Source organism: Typopeltis vanoorti, chromosome 14, assembly GCF_054136105.1.
Source record: "Typopeltis vanoorti isolate ZY-2024b chromosome 14, IOZ_Tvanoo_1.0, whole genome shotgun sequence".
NCBI classification, from domain to species: Eukaryota; Metazoa; Arthropoda; class Arachnida; order Uropygi; family Thelyphonidae; genus Typopeltis; species Typopeltis vanoorti.
This window is the reverse complement of record NC_143562.1, coordinates 38,263,323-38,284,503: the sequence shown is the minus strand read 5'-3', so window position 1 is coordinate 38,284,503 and position 21,181 is coordinate 38,263,323. Positions and strand designations below refer to the sequence as shown.

The 21,181-nt window shown below is 35.2% G+C and overlaps 1 protein-coding gene across 2 annotated transcripts in view; it reads right to left on the bottom strand.

The window, feature by feature from the left end:
• app (Palmitoyltransferase app) overlaps positions 1 to 21,181 on the bottom strand; it is a 119,352-nt gene that overhangs the window by 57,738 nt on the left and 40,433 nt on the right. For both annotated transcript variants that reach the window (XM_090403614.1, XM_090403613.1), the window contains exon 4: positions 16,346 to 16,504. In XM_090403614.1, the coding sequence (XP_090259740.1) occupies positions 16,346 to 16,504 (159 nt within the window). The remainder of the gene's footprint in view (positions 1 to 16,345; positions 16,505 to 21,181) is intronic.

Below are 21,181 nucleotides of genomic sequence, written 5' to 3'. Positions count from 1 at the left end.
TCATGGCCAGTTGGAGGGTTAATAATGAGCCTTGAGTGAAAAGAATGAAAAGTTTTTTGGAAGTTGAGGACACTATAGAAATAATGTAGTTATGCCTGTAAAGGTAAGGACTAAGAGAGTCGATAAAGAGAGATATGGTCTTGACTATAAGTTCACCATTATTAAGAGGTAAGGGAAGAAGGTCAATTTTTCAAGGAAAAAGAAAAAATGCATTCTGGAAACAATGGAGGTGACTGATTGTATCACCTCCATTGAAGGATGGTATTGAGTATCAGTGTTTAGGCACTGATTGTGGATGATTTCAAAGCTTGAAATGCTTCAGCACCATAGTTTTTGTATGAGTAGGATGAGTGGGGAGTGCTATTGGCAAACTGTGGATAGGGTTTTCAAGTCAGTTATGCATAAAAGAGGGTGGGGTGACAAAACAGAGGCCCTGAGTAACACCAGCATCAGCACAAAAAAGCTGAAGGAAGAACATCCTCCACAAAGAGTGAACAACACCCAAGAGAAAATTGGCAATCTAACAAAGGAGAGAAGGCAGACCATAAGGATGACCTGAAAAGCCCCTTGATGCCAAATCCTATCAAATGCCTTGGAAATGTCAAGTACAAAACAAAGGTTTCTCCAAACCTTTCCATGGCAAGTGTCCATCCGTGAGTAATGTAAGCAAGATCTGTTGTGGATCATCATTAGGAGAATCAATATTGGTGATCACCGATTATCACTCAATACTAATAATTAGCAATGGCACATCTCTTGACACAAATGATGGGATACCCCATCAGGAATTTACCGAGAATGACGCTAGGAGATGAGCTTTATCTTTAGGTAATGTTGCAATACTGCCATATGGGTAAGAAAGAGAGAGCACAGATGGGCAGAAAATATACCCAACAACATTTGCAAGGGACCAGAAAACATGACTGCTATTGGTGCAAGTGGCAAGTTTATTACATTTAATAATTTCAAAGTCAAAAGCCCTGTTAATGACTTTTCTATGTGTTACAGACTTCCATGTAGGCTGTGAATGAAACTGGAGTTTTGTCTCAAGCTACTTGTACTGATTTATTTTAGTTCATGTTACCCTACCACACCTCTTGGTAAACTATGACTTGGATACTACATGAGGAATTTTGAAGAATGGAAAATAGAGGTCCTCATTCCAGCATCAATAATTTCTGCAACAAAATCACAATAAGGATCTGGAGAACAGAAACAGTAGTCTGACAAGAAAAGAAGAATAAGTCTCAGTTCCCATCTGGCATTGCCATACTGCCAAAAGACAAGGTTGTGAAAGATTGAGTTGAGAGAATTCAAGCAAAGAATGAAATTTGTATATGATTATGATCTGAATTACAGAGAATAGTGGTCTCTTGAATAGTGCGCCAAGAAGACAAAAAGATCTGGAGTACTGTGTGTTTGGAGAAGATTGCTGGGTATTCTGCCTTACAGCAAATACCTCAACTTCTCTTTCAGCTAGGTCAGTGAAAAACAGGAAAGACAAGAGCCAGCTGAAGTTGTGGACATTTGTCATTAAGGAAGATGACTTCGATGTTAGAGAAGTTGGAATGCAGGAAATCAAAGATAAGAGGACAGGGATCAGAATGATTTTCAGAAATGGATGAATCATCATTCAAACTATGAATGATACATAATGAGTCAAGGATTCTTAAGCCACAAAGGATCAAAAAGAGGAGAGACAAAGTTTTGCATTCTCTGACAAGGAATATCAGATTCCAATCATCTGTAAGAAGGAATAATACAAATGTAGTTTAGCCAAGATGGACTGTAGTTGTCGTGGCATTAATTTGGGGATCAGTTGAACACAGGAAATCAGGTTTAGATATAAGTGATGGAGCACATAATTTAAGTCGGTGTTTATACCATAAAATGTTAGTGAAAACAGAGAAGAGATTTTTCGAAGGTTTGGAGTAAATTCTTTGAAAGTTTGTTTTTTATTTTAACTGTAGTGACACTATATATATATTTAGGTTTACTGTCATGTTAGTATATTCAGAGGTTAGCAGAAAAAGAGTAAAGTAACATACTGTGGAAGGATATACTCTTAGACATGTCACCCATATAACAGAGAGCATACCTCACCCCAGGCATGACTTGACAGTAGAGATGGCAGAGTGATTAGGGAGTCTCCTAAATGAGCTATCATTAAATTGAGTCTAATACAGTATCTGGATGGATACCTACAGAACTGCTTTACTGCAAAGATAGGGGAGGTTCCAGATCTTCGGAGAATGTTTGGCTTACCCACGAAGGATATCACTCCCACATGTTACACTGTGTGGTGGTGGTGGGGGGGGATAGAATATCATCGTTGGTTAGAATATTCTGGATGAATATCACATGCTCAAGCTTTCTGTATTTCATGTTTCTAATGTATTTTCTACCTTATTATTGATAATATGTACTCTTGATTGCATTTCTGCTGAACAATTTTTTCCCCACTGTTTTATCACTGGAGTTGCTTAATGGTCAAAGCTAGATAAGTGGGAGACCTCCACATAACCATTAAAGTATGCAGAGAATCAACTAGAGCTCCTAATATCTAATCCTCATTTTCATGTGGTCACTGCCCCATTAGGAAATCTACATTTTGGCATCCTCTAGCAGGGTATATCAGATTCCATCCATTTGTAAGAAGGAATAATACAAGTGTAGTTTAGCAGGATGAACTGTAGTTATTGTGGCAGTAATTTGGGGTAGTGGACTACTGGATACCGAACACAGCCGACCAAACTGTATTTAAATCTCATTATTATCTTGATGTGATATCTACACATTAGTTCCTGATACAAGAGTATAGGGGCTGTTCGATAAGTCTGTGCAAAATCGAAGAGATGGTGCCACCAGTAAGTATCGAGGTTATTTTTAGTTGCTGGCAACTGTTGGAGGTTCACACATTAAGTTTCAGTCAGATAGATCTATTACTCTGTGTTTGGCGTTCATTTGAATCGATCAAGTACTGCGATTTGTGGAAAATGGATGAGAAAGAATTTTGTGTAGTGATTAAACATTACTTTTTGAAAGGCAAAATGGCTCAGAAAAATAAAGCTAAACTTGATAAACATTATGGTGGGTCTGCACCTTCGATTAGAACGGTTTATAAGTGGTTTCGTAACTTTTGAAGATGCCATATGAGCACAAGTGACACTAAACGTTCTGGACACCCTGTTGAGGTCACTACTCCAGAAATTATTGAAAAAATCCATATGGTGATGGATGACAGAAAAGTGAAGGTGCATAAAATTGCTAAGGCTGTGAGCATCTCAAATGACAATGTGCATATTTTACATGAACATTTACATGTGAGAAAACTATCTGCAAGATGGGTGCCATATTTGCTCACACTGGATCAAGTGTGAACTGTTGCAAGGATAGCTTGAAGCTGTTTCAATGGAATCCAGAGGAATTTTTGCATCGTTTCGTAACAGTGGACGAAACATGGATTCATCACTACCAATCTGAGACCAAGGAACAGTCAAAACAAATGAATTGCAAGTGGGGAATCTGCACCAAAGAAAGCAGAAACTGTTCCTTCAGCAGGAAAGATTACTGCCACCATCTTCTGGGATGCTCGTGGCATAATCTTCATATATTCTTGGAAAAGGAGAGAAAAAAAAAATTTCTGGAGTGTATTATGTGTCTTTGCTGGATCGTTTAAATAATGAAATAAAGGAAAAACGACCACACTTGGCAAAAAAGAAGATTCTTTTTCACCATGACAATGCACCCGCTCACTCTTCTGCAATTGTGACCGCAAAATTGTTCGATTTATGCTACGCAGTCCTTTCACCCCCCACACACACTCTCCAGATTTGGCTCCTTCGGACTACTATCTGTTTCCAAACGTGTAAAAATGGGTTGCAGAAAAGAGATTTTCATCAAACGATGAGGTGATTGCTGAAACAGCTGTATTTTGAAGAGTTGGACAAATCATACTATATGAATGAGATCAAAAAACTAGCATCGTTGGACTAAGTGTATAGACTAGAAAAATAAAAAATGTTTGTCCCAAAAAAATTGTTTTCTTCATTTTTGCACGGATTCCCCACTTATCGAACAACATTCGTATACACAGGAGATCAAATTCCTGCCATGTACCCTCAAGGGTACATGGCAGGAATTTGATAGTAATACATGAAAAATTTACATCATTACTAACTTCTTATCTACAATTTTCCTCCAAATCAGTCTGTTACTTGTAAACTCCAACATTATCAGATCTTATATTTCTATCGTCTAAGGCACTTTGTACCGTATCAATTGAATTATATATTGGTCGTCCTCTGGGTCATTTTGCTGCCAACCTGGCAGAGAACACTTGTTTCGCTAATCTTTCTTCGCCCATTCTGTTTAAGTGACCATACCACCTGAGATTAGCTCTGCTAATGCATTCCTGGATGTTGACAATGTCAAGTTCTTTCCTAATATCCTCATTTTTAATATGATATTGCCATTGATGCCATCTGTTCACGGCTATAATCTTTCTCAGGACTCTCATATCTGCGGTCGCTAGTCTTTGGTCAAGTATTTTACTTCTAACCCAGCTCCAGATCCATAAGTTAAAACTGGTTTGAACACCATGTTGTATACAGTTAATTTAATGTTCCGACTAATTTTTCTCTGATTCCATATGAATTTATTCAATTGATTTTTCACCATACCAGCTTTGCTGATTCTGTTGTCTATTTCTATATTTAATTTACCATCTTCAGTAAAAATCGTGCCTAAGTAGCTGAAATGTTTTACTTGTTCCATAGGTTCTCCATTCACAACACACTTGACATTTTCAATGATTCTGCCTATTTTCATTGTCTTTGTCTTGTTATTGCTGACTTTCAATACCATATTTATTACGACAGTTATCAATTCAGTCAGGGAATTTTCAAGACTTGTAGCGGATTTATTTAGAAGTATAATATCGTCGGCATAAAGCAAAGAGCTGAGATTAACATCTCCAATTTTGATACCATGTTTAATATCACTTTCCTTCATAATGTGATCCATATAGATAATGAATAACAGAGGGGATAATGTACATCCTTGTCTGACACCAGATTTAACATTAAACCATCTTCCTGTACTTCCTTCAATTCTAACTGCTGACTTACAACTCAAAGACTAGGTATTGCTTGATATAATACCCGATGGACATCATATAACTGTAGCATATTGAATAGCTTCTCTCTTGGCACCTTGTCATATGCCTTTTCCAAATCGACAAAACTTAAATACAGATCTTTGTTACATTCCCATCATTTCTCCACTATTTGTCGTAAAGTGAAGATCTGATCCTGACAGCCTCCATTTGGCCTGAATCCAGCTTGTTCTTCACCAAGCTTTTCTTCCACAATTCTTCTCAACCGTTTCTCAAGTAGACTTGCATATATCTTACCAGGAACACTCAGTAGAGATATACCTCTGTAATTCTCATATTCTGTTTTATTTCCCTTTTTATATATGGGTACTATGAGAGCTCTACTCCAATCATCGGAAATTCGTCCCTCTGTCCAGGCTTTCTGAACTATGCAGTGCAGCCACTGTAACTCTTATACCACCATACTTCAGCATTTCTGGTCGAATATCATCTACTCTTGCTGCCTTTCCACATTTCAAGCCTTTGATGGCTTTTTTCTACTTCAAGTATGGATATGTATTCCTGACTACATGCCTGGTCAGTGTTTTTTATCACTGTGCTGTCATCACTGCTTGTTTCATTTAGCAGTTTTTCAAAGTAATTACTCCATACTTTAAGGATATCTTTTCTCCCGTTATCATGTCACCTTTATCCTCTCTAACTCCTTTTACAGCACTCTTTCCCCATTCCTAACTTCTTCAACAACCTCCAGAATATTTTGCCACCTTCTTGATATTTATTTTCTATATTCTTGCCAATGTCCTCCGATGACTTTTGTTTAGCTAGTTTTACAGAGTGTTTAGCATTCTTGCATTTGTCTCTGTATTCTCTAAGAGCACAAGCTGACTTATTTGACAGGAACTTATGATATGCTTTCTTCTTTTCCTTCACTGCCTCTTTAACTTCCTGTGTCCACCAGGGAGTTCGGATTTTTTTATCCTTGCAGACAACCTCACCACATGCCTCTCTGGCAGAATCAATCAATGTTTTCTTCAGAGTTTGTCAGTGAATCTCCAAGGTTTGTTTCTATTCTCAAACTCTTTCATTTTTTCTTCAATAATCTTTGTGTATTTTATTCTACAGTTCACATCTGAGAGCTGCTCAACTTTTATTTGCTTTAAAACTTTCTTACATGTTATTCTTTTCAATATGAAATTCAATTTTATCCTGCTCAAGACTAAATAGTGATCACTTCCAAATTCAAATCCTCTGTACACTCTAGTGTCCTGCACCAGGGAGAAAACATCACTATCAATAACATAGTCAATGAGACTTTTCTTATTCCTTTCCTCTTCTCTCCATGTGAATTTGTGCACATTTTTATGTTGGAACATGGTGTTAGTAATAACCAGTCCATGTCCTGAGCAGAAATCCAACAGATATTTGCCATTATTATTAGCTTTGCTCTTTTCTCCAAATTTTCCCAAAATATTTTCATATGTCTGACAATCATTTCCTACTCTGATATTTAGATCCCCAACAAGGACCAACTTTTTATATTTCATTGTGTTTGTTGCTTTTTCTAAACGCTCAAAAAATTCCTCCACTTCTACCTTAGGAGAACCTTCTGTGGGACCATAGGCACAAACAAGTCTCATTGTCCTGTTCCCCATTCTCATATTTGCCCACATTACTCTACTTGAGACTGACTGTCATTCAAGAAGATTAGTCTCGTATTTTGTGTTGAATACTATGGCTACTCCTTCTTTTCCTTGATTGTCATTGCCTGAATATAACATTTTATATTTATTGCTCAGAAAGATCTCACCAGTTTTTGTTTTTTTTGTTTCAGTAACCCTATTATGTCGATCTGGTACTTATCTAATTCCTCAGCTACCTCCATTTCTTTGCCATTCAGGCTTCTTAGTACCGATCTTTAACTCTGGTGATGTTGAGTTGGGGTTTGTTTTCAGATTTGTTCCAGTAGCTGACTTTTCGCTGTTCACCCTGGTTCCCTGGCGAAAACAATGGGGCCTTGTTTAACCAGGCGACGCCCCAGCCGGCATGAAATTTTGTCATGTCGTACCATCATTTTTTATTTTGGTTTAACCAATAAGAATACAATTTGGTCAGCTAAATCCCAAATTGCCAGCCCATCCTCGTTCGTTCAGTATCCAAGTAGATACCCAACAGGGTGCACCACGAGAAGGTGAGGGTTGGACATTAGGTCAGAAGCCCTGGGCGGTTCTCCACATTCCTTTAAAGGCAATGTGAAGGTCTCCTCTCAGTTATACAGCTTTGACCCTTATATATATATGAAAAAATTAGCTTGAATGACTATAATACCAAGAATAAAAAGAATAAAGTTTAATGCTGAGATACTACTAGTTTCGTTGAACAAAATTCAACTTCTTCAGGTTTCAAAGACAAAAGAATTATGTAAAATAACAGTCATAATAAAATTATATCAAAAGAACTAATATAAAAGACCGAAGCACGACAGTCATAGTTCTGTTGATGTAATTTTATTATGACTGTTATTTTTCATAATTCTTTGTCTTTGATACCTGAAGAAGTTGAATTTTGTTCAACGAAACTAGAAGTATCTCAGCATTAAACTTTATTCTTTTTATTCTCGGTATTATAGTCATTCAAACAAATTTTTTCATAACATTATCTACCGAGTAAATATGTATGCCAATATATATGGATATATATATTTTTTATTTATTTATTTATTATGAAAGTGATCATCGCTTAGTTTTAAGTATTTTTAAAAAAATCAATATCATACTGAAAAGAAAAATATGCAAGAAATTTTTAAAAATAATTAAATTTTAGCAGCTTTCACAGGCAAACTGCAGGATAAACTATATAAACAATTCAATAAAAAATAAGTTTGAAAACAAGAACCAAACCTTGGAGCCTCAGTGGTTAACTCTGAAGACAATTGATTCAGTTAGGAATGAATGTGGTGAAGTCATTTGCAAGGATAGAAAAATCCCAAGTCTGTGGTGAATGCAGAAGTTAAAGAGACAGAACTAGAAGGGAAAAAAAAAAAAAAAAAAAAAAAAAAGTTCCTGCAAGTAACTGAACAGATGTGCTATAAAGAATACAGAGAAAAATGTGAGAGAGCAAGCTAAGCTATGAATAAAAGTAGCTAACAAGTCATGGGAAGATTAAAAATGTTCTGGCAGCTATTGAAAAAACTAGAAATGGAAGAAAGAGTACAGTACAGGAAATCAGAGATGGTAAAGGTCACATGAAAACTGAAGATATTTTGGATGTCTGGAGTTATTGCTGCTTGTTTCATTGAAGTCTTTCAAAGTAATCAGCCAGTGGTAGAAATATTCAAGAGGAATGCAATCAGCAGTGCACATCAATACCCAAGGTAGAAAAAGCCATCATAAGCACGAAGTGTGAAAAGGCAGGAGTAGACGATATTCAACCAAAAATGCTCAAATATCGAGGTGTAAAAGTTTTTCAGTAGCTACGCCATAATTCACAAGACTTGGTCAAAAAGGTTGAATTAATTCCAGATGATTAGTAGAGCTCTCCAATCATCTTTCATAGTTCACATCTATAGACAGGGAAATATAAATAAATACCAACTTATAAATTCAGACTTACAGATTATCTTCAAAGGACTACGAAAAAAAATTATAAAAATTTTATTTAATGTGCTTACATTACTTGCATACAACCACAGTGGCAGACAGATCACACAATGCATTTCTGAGTCTCACTTTGAATACAGATATTCTGTGTGCACTTGTATTCATATATTAAAATAATGTAGAGTATAGTCATGACTAAAAAAAGTAGAAAGTGAACCCACAAAAATCAAACTTACCTAGAGATAAAATTAAAATGATGAATTGGAAAAGTCTAACAGTCATAGGATGTGATCATGGTCCTACAAACACTGAATACAACTGTGGAGGATGCTGCCTGTATAAAGAACATGTGAAAGATCTTTGCATGCCTCTTTAAATTTGATAAGTGTTTTGGTGCCATTTATGGAAAATTGTGGACTATTACGGAAGGTAAAATGGCCAAATTAAATATTTTTCTTTTCTCTTTTGTCATACTATTTATATTATACCATATAGTACAAATAGTATTACTGTGCATTAATAATCACATTCCAAAATGTAATTTGAATGTGCATTTTGTGAATGAACAAAGAAATTACCTTTAAAACATGTTAATGTGCTACTGTAACATGTCTGTTAACATGTAAGGAATAAGGTATGATTAACAGTTGGGACAAGGTCTGATATGTAAAATTCCTGTATATGAAGGCTTGCGGAACATAATACTTCATATTTCACAGTCTATCAATAAAACTGAATACAAAGATTACAGAGGAATTTCTCTACTAAGTACTCCAGATACGATTTACACAAGCAAACTTGAAAAGAGGATAAGAAAAATCGAAAATTTGTGAAAGAGAAACTTAAACAAGCTGAGTTCAGGTTCAATGTCCCCTCTCCTGCACGCGTACACACACACCCATAGATGCATTTAATGGTTAAATAATGTTTTTAAGCAGTCATATTATGCTTGTAAATGACGTAATTTTGTCTTTGAAGCATTTACTTATGTCAGATATGCAAACAAAAAATTTCAAATTGTTGCAAATGAAAACGTTATTCGGAATGATTTCCTTAAGGGAACATGCCAACTAGTTGAGTCATTAATCTATACCATTAAGTTTTTCCATTTCAGCAATACGATTATCACATTTACAGATAACTACAGTATTAACTAATGTAGAACTTTTCATTTCATGTTTGTTTTTGACAACTGTAACAACAATAGTGTGAGGCAAGTTTAGCCTACAACCTATTTCACTGTTCGATACACCACCACTAAATTTAATAATTTTAATCTTAGAATGTAATGTAATAGGGTTAAGTGTCTTATTCTTTCCACAGGAAAAAAACAGCACCCTTACTTTAAATTTTATCTACTATTATTATCAACAATAAAAGAATAGTTATAGCTTAGCAGCGATCTATTCCCAAAATAGAGTAAAATTGGCACACTTGTAGACATGGAGGACCTTTTTAGATTTGAACATGACTTTAATTTTCATGCAGTTCTCACAGTATCAAAAAAAATAATCAATCCTTCCTCAATCCTCGACCTTCTCTTTAGAAAAATTTTAGTAATGCTATCATCATTCCCTATGTTCAATTCACGTCAGAAAAAATAAAAAGAATCAGTTGGAAAAAAACCAACATGCTTCACAGCAAATTTAGAAGAGAAAGACTATTTTTGAAATATGCAGCTGCTCTCAGAAATCAGACTAATTTAAATAAAAATGGTTGCATTAAAACTTCCCAGAATATGGGAAGGACACTAATACTTTGAAATCCCAGTTTACATCCCAGGTTACCAACAGGTGCCCACAGAAAGCACCCCACCTGGTTAGGACTCTAGTCTTTTCATTCACATATTTTCACTTAATTTTGTGTTACCTTTGCATGTGTTACAAGTCTCATATTGTACTCTCTGATGATGTCTCAATGACTAAGACAAAATATTGGAAGAATTAAATAAATTTTTAATCCTTTCTCAGTGCTGTTTCACTCCATTAAGCCTCTAACATGAGGTTCTCCCAGCACTTAAGCTTTAACACATGGGTTAAGCAGAACATCATATATAGTCCATACTTAAGTTGTAAGTAAGCAGTTAAAATTGAAGTACAGAAAAGGTGGTTGGATGTAAAATCAGATATGATACAAGGGTACACTATTTCCACTCTTATTCATTATGTATATGGATCACATTATGAAAGAAAGTGGCATTAAACATGAATCAGAATTGGAGAAATCAAACTCAGGTCTTTACTTTATGCAGATGATGAACAAATCCAGTACAACTCTCAATGATTCTTTAACTAAGCTGAATAACTGCTGTAAAAAATTTGGCATGAAAATTAATAAAAAGACCAAAACTATGAAATAGGCAGAAACATGAAAATTTGCATTCTCAATGGAAAACCTATGAACAAATAAAGTATTTCAACTTTTAAGTTTCACTTTTAGTGAAGATGACATTCAATATGGAAGGAAATAAAAAGAACAGGTAAAAATGATATGGGCAGAAGTCAAATAACTAAATTAGCCAAAACATGAAACTAATAGCATTTTTATACCACTAGTTTAATGTTTTGGCTAGGAAGGAAGTGTTCAAACCAATTTTAACTTATGTATCTAAGGGGTGGGTTAGAAATAAAACAGCTGATCAAAGATTGGAAATCACAGATAATGGTTGGTATCAACAATAGAAATATAGATACCAGGAACTTGACATTATTAGCATTCAAGAATGCATGATCACAGCTAATCTAAGATCATTTGAGCAGAATGCTAGAGGAAAGTTACAAAACCAGTGTTTGATGCCAAGATGATAGGGAAAAAAAGGAAAACTGACATCTAGGGGAAATAATGCAATCTGAAGTGCCCTAGGAGAAAGAACTATTAAGAGCTGAGAATATTGGAGTGCTGACAAGTGACAGACTGATTTTGAAGAGAACTGATCATAGGACATTAGTAATAATGCAAACTTAACCTTATAGTACTGTCACAGTATCCAGTACAAGCCTTGAGGGTACATATCAGGTTGGTTGATTGATAACGTGCTATCACTGCACTGCTTATCTTATTTAACAATTGTTCCAAGTACTTACTGCAGACACCCAGAATATCCTTAATTTCAGTTTTGTCACCTGTTCTATCTCCAATTACTCTTGCTACTCTTTTCTCTATTTCTAAGCTTTTTCAATAACTTTCAGAATATTCTACTATTCATGATATGCATTTTCTATACTCTTCAGTCTTGCCATGACTTCTGTTATAAATACTTTTACACATAACTTAGCTTCCTTATATTTTCCTATATATTCTCCAAGGCTGCATGCTAACTTTCTTACCAGGAAATTTTTGTATTATTTCTTCTTTTCCAGAAAGGCATTTAACTTCTGGAATCCACCATTCAGTTCCGATTTTATTATCCTTGTAGTCAACTTCACCATGATTCCATTGCTGAATCCATGTTTTCTTTTCATATTTTGCTAATGATTCTCCAGAGTTCACTTCTTGTTTTCGGTCTCAGTTTTTCTACAAATTGTGCATTTGCCTCTGAAAATGGCTTAACTTTGATTATTTTTAAAACTCTCTTGCATATTTTTCTTTCAACATTTTTGTTTATCCTGCTCAAAACTAAATGGCAATTTACTTCAATAATAAATTTAGTTTAATCCTTTATCCAAGTGTGAGCAAACAAGGTTTGCATCTGAAAATATCTTCAGGACTGTAGCAAGGTGGTGCAACAGTTGGCAACTTGGAGCAAAGGTGGACCAAGCTCTCATCACTCCTTGTCTCAGTATCCCCCCCCCCCCCCATGTCCTTGCAGACATGTATAATGCTATGCATTGAGGGAAGGGCCACTACCCAGACCGGATTCGACCTTCATTGAGGTCCCGTCAGTGGGAGGCAGACCGACCCAGAGGTGGTGACACTAAGGCAGAAGCAATAGAGGGGTCATATCTGCCTATATGAAGCAATTTACTTCTCTGTTTCAAAATCCTAACTTCTTATATCCTAAACTAGTGGAAGATACTATTAATAATAAGTCAATAAGACTTATTTCTTGTGTGTTCTCTCTACATTTATGCACATCATGATGGACATAGTATTATTCATGGCTAGTCCAGGTAGAAAAGTGAAATACAGCAGGTATTTCGCCATTAGTATATGCTTTGCTTTGTCTTGTCTTAAAATTTTTTTTTTCAAAACGTTTCTGTATGTCTGGGATTCCTTTCCTACTCTGCTCTTGAGATGTTTAATAAGGAACTAAACAGTAATTTAATGTATTAATTTTCAATGGCTCTGCGTTCATGAATTTCTAATTATGTATGAATCATAAGATTCCAAAGAATTTATGCATTACTGCAGATGAAAACATGTTTATGCAGATTTAAACCATCAAAACTGAAACCTTGTCTTTGGCTATTCCAACAATTAATCATCATGTAATTTTTATGTAGATGACATTCTGAAGTAAATGTTTAACTGGATTCCATTAATTAAATTGATTAATGAATACAGACTGTCTTGTTATTAATTTGATTATGGTTAATTAAAACAAATGGTTGATGTTTTGAGGCATTCCAGTAGGTGAAATATGAAAAATAACTGTGTCAGAATGATATTGCCATATAAACTTTTAACATGAACTACTCTCACTAAATGCATGAAGTCCAGACCAAAATAACATAGGCACCTTGCTCTGTGTTGGTTCCTATGAGTGTGAAATTTATTATTTTTATGACAAAGATGTAACTCGTGATATCTATATTTAAAGACAAATATAATAGGAATAAAGAAAATAATCATGCTGCTTACTTTAATTTTTTCGTTTGTAACAACCATAAAATTTCAATGATACATTTTTAATTAACTATAATGTGAAATTCGTGGATATATAATACCAATTAATTATGTAACTGCTACCATGCTACAATTTTACTGAAGGTCCTTCCCTCATGTGAAATTAGCAAATCAAGCACCAGCATTCTTCTACATTTAATCTTGGTCAGATCAGGTTCAATCATTTTCTTCATTTCTTCAATTGTAGTATCTGACTAAGCTAATAATAATGGGAAATACCTGTTGGATTTCTGCTCAGGACATGGACTGGTTACTACTAACACCATGTTCCAACATAAAAATGTGCAAAAATTCACATGGAGAGAAGAGGCAAGGAATAAGAAAAGGCTCATTGACTATGTTATTGTTGATAGTGATGTTTTCTCCATGGTGCAGGACACCAGAGTGTACAGAGGATTTGAAATTGGAAGTGATCAATATTTAGTCTTGAGCAGGTAAAATTGAATTTCATATTGACAAGAATGACATGTAAGAAAGTTTTAAAGCGAATAAAAGTTGAGCAGCTCTCAGATGTGAACTGTACAATAAAATACACAAAGATTATTGAAGAAAAAATGAAAGAGTTTGAGAACAGGAACCAAACCATGGAGATTCAGTGGCAAGCCTTGAAGAAAACCCTGATTGATTCAGCTAGAGAGACATGTGGTGAAGTTGTCTGCAAGGATAGAAAAATTAGAACTCCATTGTGGACACAGGAAGTTAAAGAGGCAGTGAAGAAAAAGAAGAAGGCATATCAAAAGTTCCTGGCAAATAAGTCAGCTTTTGCTCTTAGAGAATACAGAGACAATGTAAGAAAGCTAAACACTGTGTAAAACTAGCTAAACAAAAGTCATGGGAGGACTTTGGCAAGAACATAGAAAATAAATATCAAGAAGGTGGTAAGATATTCTGGAGGTTGTTGAAGAAGCTTAGAAATGGAGAAAAGACTACTGTAAAAGGAGTTAGAGTTGATAAAAGTGACATAAACACAGGAGAAAAAGATATCCTTGAAGTATGGAGTAATTACTTCGAAAAATTGCTAAATGAAATGAGCAGTGATAGCACAGTGGTAAAAAACACTCAACAGGCATGCAGTCAGGAATACATATCCATACTCAAAGTAGAAAAAGCCATCAAAGGCTTGAAATGTGGAAAGGCAGCAGGAGTAGATGATATTCGACCAGAAATGCTGAAGTATGGTGGTATAAGAGTCTTACAGTGGCTGCACTGCATAGTTCAGAAAGCCTGGACACAGGGATGAATTTCCGATGATTGGAGTAGAGCTCTCATAGTACCCATATATAAAAAGGGAAATAAAACTGAATATGAGAATTACAGAGGTATATCCTTACTGAGTGTTCCTGGTAAGATATATGCAAGTCTACTTGAGAAATGGTTGAGAAGAATTGTGGAAAAAAAGCTTGGTGAAGAACAAGCTGGATTCAGGCCAAATAGAGGCTGTCAGGATCAGATCTTCACTTTACGACAAATAGTGGAGAAATCATGGGAATATAACAAAGATCTGTATTTAAGTTTTGTCGATTTGGAAAAGGCATATGACAAGGTGCCAAGAGAGAAGCTATTCAATACGCTACAGTTATATGGTGTCCATCGGGCATTATATCAAGCAATACCTAGTCTTTATTTGAGTTGTAAGGCAGCAGTTAGAATTGAAGGAAGTACAGGAAGATGGTTTAATGTTAAATCTGGTGTGAGACAAGGATGTACATTATCCCCTCTGTTATTCATTATCTATATGGATCACATTATGAAGGAAAGTGGTATTAAACCTGATATCAAAATTGGAGATGCTGATGTCAGCTCTTTGCTTTATGCGGATGATGTTATACTTCTAAATAAATCCGCTACAAGCGTGCAAGATTCTGACTAAATTGAATAACTGTTGTAATAGATATGGTATGAAGGTCAGCAATAAAAAGACAAAGACAATGAAAATAGGCAGAATCATTGAAAATGTCAACTGTGTTGTGAATGGAGAACTTGTGGAACAAGTAAAACATTTCAGCTACTTAGGCACGATTTTTAGTGAAGATGGTAAATTAAATATGGAAATAGACAACAGAATCAACAAAGCTGGTAGGAAGTCAATTGAATAAATTCATATGGAATAAGAGAGAAATTAGTCGCAACACTAAATTAGCTGTATACAAGACAGTGTTCAAACCAGTTTTAACTTATGGATCTGAGAGCTGGGTCGGAAGTGAAACACTTGACCAAAGACTAGAGACTACAGATATGAGAGTCCTGAGAAAGATTAGAGGCGTGAATAGATGGCATCAATGGCAATATCATATTAAAAACGAGGATATTAGGAAAGAACTTGACATTGTCAGCATCCAGGAATACATTAGCAGAGCTAATCTCAGGTGGTACGGTCACTTAAACAGAATGGGTGAGGAAAGATTAGCAAAACGAGTGTTCTCCCAGAGGAAGACCAAGATATAGGTGGATTGATACGTTACAATGTGCCTTAGACGATAGAAATATAAGATCTAATAATGATCATATTGGAGTCTTGACAAGGAACAGACTGATTTGGAGGAAATTGTAGATAGGAAGTTAGTAATGATGTAAATTTTTCATGTAGTACTATCATATCCTGTACACCCCTTGAGGGTACATGTCAGGAATTTGATGATGATGATGATTATTTTAATAATGAAAACTCTGGCTCATTCAAGTGTGAAGTCATAACTCACAATATATTGTATAAGGCAACAACAAGGATTTCACAGAATTTGCAAATTATTGGTATCCATTTAAAAATCATATAAAAAAGATATCTTACCTACACAGTTGTCACATAAACTACAATGAGAAGCTCGTGGTGGCCTAAATATTTTACAAGTGAAGCAATACTTAAGTTTCACTGTTTGACCTCTAATGATTATTTCTTTAGTTCTGGGAGGGGGTCTGTAAGTAGGAGAATTTGAACCATTGGGTACTTCTGAAATAAAGAAAACATATACCATAAATTTTGAACAGTTATCAAAATTGCATATAATGGAAATAAGTTGCACAAGTTAATCCAATGTTCACGCATATGATTAAACACATGTACATATAAGAGCCTACTGATCTTTCTGGTTAGTAGAACAGTTTTCAACACTTAAGGGGGGGGGGGGGACACTGTTAAATCCTTTAACATAAATGTATATTATTGCTTACAGACATCCAAGATCTAACTTTCTATTTTTGACTAAACCACAAATACTATTGGATAAACTATTGTACATCTTGACTATAAACTATATTGTGTATGATTTCTACTACAATGGCCAACACTTTTTGCCTTTGTGTGATCTAATGTTCCATGCCAGAGAAAGCCAAATCTAGAATCATGAGGATTTTAATCCTTCTCTGGTTCGAAAGGTTTACTTGTCCTATTGGGTAACATTTGATATCTTTACTACTCTCCAAATTCTAAAAAACTCAATCCAAATACACAAATGACAACTCCAACTGGCTTCCATTTCAAAGACAAAGCTGGAAAAGATGTGGAACTATCTGTTGTAACCAGCGATCTGATACAAATCAGATACCTGCAATCAGAATACCAGATAACATGTCTCCACTCTTTCAATATGGTTGATCTTTTAAGTTCCAGTTCTCCTGGGCATACACCATAGTAGTCACTTCCCCCGCTCAATAACTTGGACCATAACTATATGCAAGCTCTTCCCTCTTCCACAGAAGGTCCTTCCCTCACACAACCTTGCATCCTTTGGCACACTACAGAGATGAGTGGAATACATCACGAAATGTCTACTCTTTCTCTGGTCTGACTATTGCTCCTGATCTAAATGACTACCCAGAGCAAAAGAAATTATTCTCATTGGAATGAAGGCCTTTATTCCACACCAACATTCAAAACTTCTGCCCACATCCATGCCATGGTTTAACAACAAATATGCAAAGGCAGCCTAAGGAAAAAACTTTTCAGCATATCACGTAAGATGTGAGACAAGAACGCCAGCTTCATTCTCAGCCTAAATTGAAGCATACAAAAAAAAAATAATAATAATCACTATCAACAAATCCAAATCCTACCTTGAAAATGCCAAATGCTGAAAACTTGCCTCTTGTACAAATGGTAATCACACCTTTTAGTGTCTTGCAAAGGCCAATGGGTGCAATTTCTATTTATCTTTGCATCAATCTTTCTCAACTAGACATTATCACTGTGGCAACACAAAGATAAAGACGACTTACAACTTCTGCACAGATGATCAAGACAAACTACCTCCTACCATACCAGAAGTACACTATACCTCTTGAGATCTTTTGCCAGAAAGACATCAGAAAAATCTCAACTAACGTAGATATCAATAAAGGTTGCTGGTTCTGATGGTATCTCCTAAGCTGTGTTCCAGAAGAAACACCCATCTTGTATCATCTCTTCACCTTTATATTCTGGCAGATATCTATCTCCAAGAATGGAAGCAAGTTTATATTCACAATATTTCAAAAAAACTGACCAATTATTCTCATCTTAGTCCTCTTTAAAATAATGGAGATAGTCAATAATTAACTCCACTATATGTAAGTCAACCAGTTAAGATCCACAACGGGTTTTCTAGCTTAGTTCACAAGTTCACACATCTTTGGGACATGTGACATGGAAAGGTTTGAAACCTGTTATTGCTCTTAACATTTTCCAAGAAAGTGTTTGGGGAATATCTGGTCTAGTATTAATACTTTCTCAGTAAATTGCCATCCCATAGTCTATCTTTCACTCTCCGCAATCAAAACAGACCAGTCCCAGTTTGCTGTTTCCTCAATTACTGCATGGTTTTCTCCATCTCCTCTTTGCACTGTTCTATTGTTAATTCTTATACATAAATATTCCTCTTAGTCATGATAAACTTCAGTACACAAACATTCCAATCTTCAAGGTCCTGTCCCCCTTTCATTTAAACACAACCTTTACACCAGTCTTCAATGGAATGAGGCTAGACCAGAATTTGTTTGTTTGATGTTATCAAAACTGTCCTACCTTCTTTCTCACAAAAACAATCAAACATTACTTTTGATTATACACAAATCAATAGTAAAACTGGTGAAATCACAAATTGGATCCCCTCCAATTTGTGACACAATATAGCAGCAGGATTATTTGCTAACAAGATGGGAAATCCCTGAAAAATTACATCAAGTTCAATCCCATGTACTAAAGTAACCTAGTTTTTCATGAACCTTCCTTCTCTGGTCAGTATATTATTCATACTTTGGCTCACCATTCTCACAAAAATATGTTATTAAGCACCTTCTTTCAAGACCTCATTATCTGTTCTCCATCTGATCTATTTCCAAAAGAAATTTTTACAAGCAAAGAAACAAGCCATTCTCAATAGTTGCAGCTCCAGAACAACAGAAAAGATTAGCAGATGGAGAAAAATGATTGATATTGGAAGAAAATCACCATCCTGTACATTAAAGTCATTTCAGAGTGCATTTCTCATATCCTAAAGAAGCTTAATATTTCCATAACTTTCAAGCCTATTAATTCAATTAGCTCCATGATTCCATCTCCAAAAGGATACATTTCCACCTCTACTGCTACATGGAGACTATTCAGTCTCATGCAACTGCAAGTAATTCTCTTTGAGCAAATAGGCTGATCTGTTTCTATACATCCTTCTGAACATCAATCCTTCATTATCTTTAAAAAACGGAACAAACTGAGTCTGGCAGAACATGGGATTATTTAAACACTAGTCACAGGATCCTTTGGGACGATGCCAAATAACTATGTAGATGTTCCCATAAATATGAGTATCTCTTTAAAGAAAGTTCTAAAACGTTCTGCATTGTCCAAATCATAATCTTCATGATGGACTCTCTGTGCCAAAAATCTGGGAAATTATTAAGAAATATACATTTTTTTTTCACAACTGCATATAAGGAGAAATTCCATTCTCCACACACTTTCATGGTTGCTTCATTTTTTAAATTTCCAATAGCATAACACCGATGATAATCCACAATATGTGAATCAAATCATTTGTAGTTAATCTATCTTAATTAAATAATTTTTCAATCATATCTACATGTAACTTATGCAGAATTATGAATAAAAGATCAAGAGTATATAAGATGACAGCTGCTTGATGAGGCAAGTCTTGTTCAGCATGCAGTTTCTTCTGGTCACAGTGTTCACTAGAACAAAACAAAAACCATTCATAAAAGTGATCTTTTGGAAAGGGATGCAGAGAGAACTGTGAAGCTCAATCACAGCATAGTTTAAATATAAATGACTTATTTTTTTCCCAATTTTTGAAAATAACTTACTTCAGCATTCCACATTATAATTATATATGCCTGAAAATAACTAATCATAATGGTACTTCAGACCAAGCTTTTCTGCACCACCATCACATTTTACTTATTGCATAATTAATTGTTTTATTCTACTCTCATTGGTTCATCCCAATAACCTTCATGTGCACTAATAAAGTTATGAAACATTGAAAAAATTTCAACCAGATATAAGTTTCACCAAATTAAAGCTATATATTTTATAAAGTTACAAAAATGATCCTTAGTGATCTCTCCAAAGATGCAGAGTGGAAAAAATCAAACAAGCACAATGAAATAAGTGCCAAATACATGAAAAAAATTTGAGGGAGTTAATCCATACTGAAAATTTTTGTTTTGACTTTTGTTTAGCTAGTTTTACACAGTGTTTCGCTTTCTTGCATTTGTCTCTGTATTCTCTAAGAGCAAAAGCTGACTTATTTGCCAGGAACTTTTGATATGCTTTCTTCTTTTCCTTCACTGCCCCTTTAACTTCCTGTGTCCACCATGGAGTTCTGATTTTTCTATCCTTGCAGACAACCACACCACATGTCTCTCTGGCTGAATCAATCAGTGTTTTCTTCAAGGCTTGCACTGAATCTCCAAGGTTTGGTTGCTGTTCTCAAACTCATTTTTTCATGAATATTTGTGTATTTTAGTCTACAGTTCACATCTGAGAGCTGCTCAACTTTTATTCTCTTTAAAACTTTCTTACATGTCATTCTTTTCAAAATGAAAGTACTTTTTACCGTATCACTCTACCTATATCTTGGTCTTCCTCTGGGTCGTTTTCTTGCCAACCTGGCAGAGAACACTTGTTTTGCTAATCTTTCCTCTCCCATTCTGTTTACACAGTGTTTCATTAAGTGACCATACCACCTGAGATTAGCTCTGCTAACACATTCCTGGATGCTGACAATGTAAGTTCTTTCCTAATATCCTCATATTTAATATGATATTGCCATTGATGCCACCTGTTCATGCCCCTCATCTTTCTCAGGACTCTCATATCTGCAGTCTCTAGTCTTTGGTCAAGTGTTTTATTTCTGACCTGGCTCTCAGATCCATAAGTTAAAACTGGTTTGAACACCGTGTTGTATACAGTTAATTTAATGTTCCGACTAATTTCTCTCTGATTCCATATGAATTTATTCAATTGACTTCCTACCATACCAGCTTCATTGATTCTGTTGTCTCTTTCCATATTTAATTTACCATCTTCACTAAATTGTGCCTAACTAGTTGAAATGTTTTACTTGTTCCACAGGCTTTCCATTCACAACACAGTTGACATTTTCAATACTTCTCCGTATTTTAATTGTCTTTG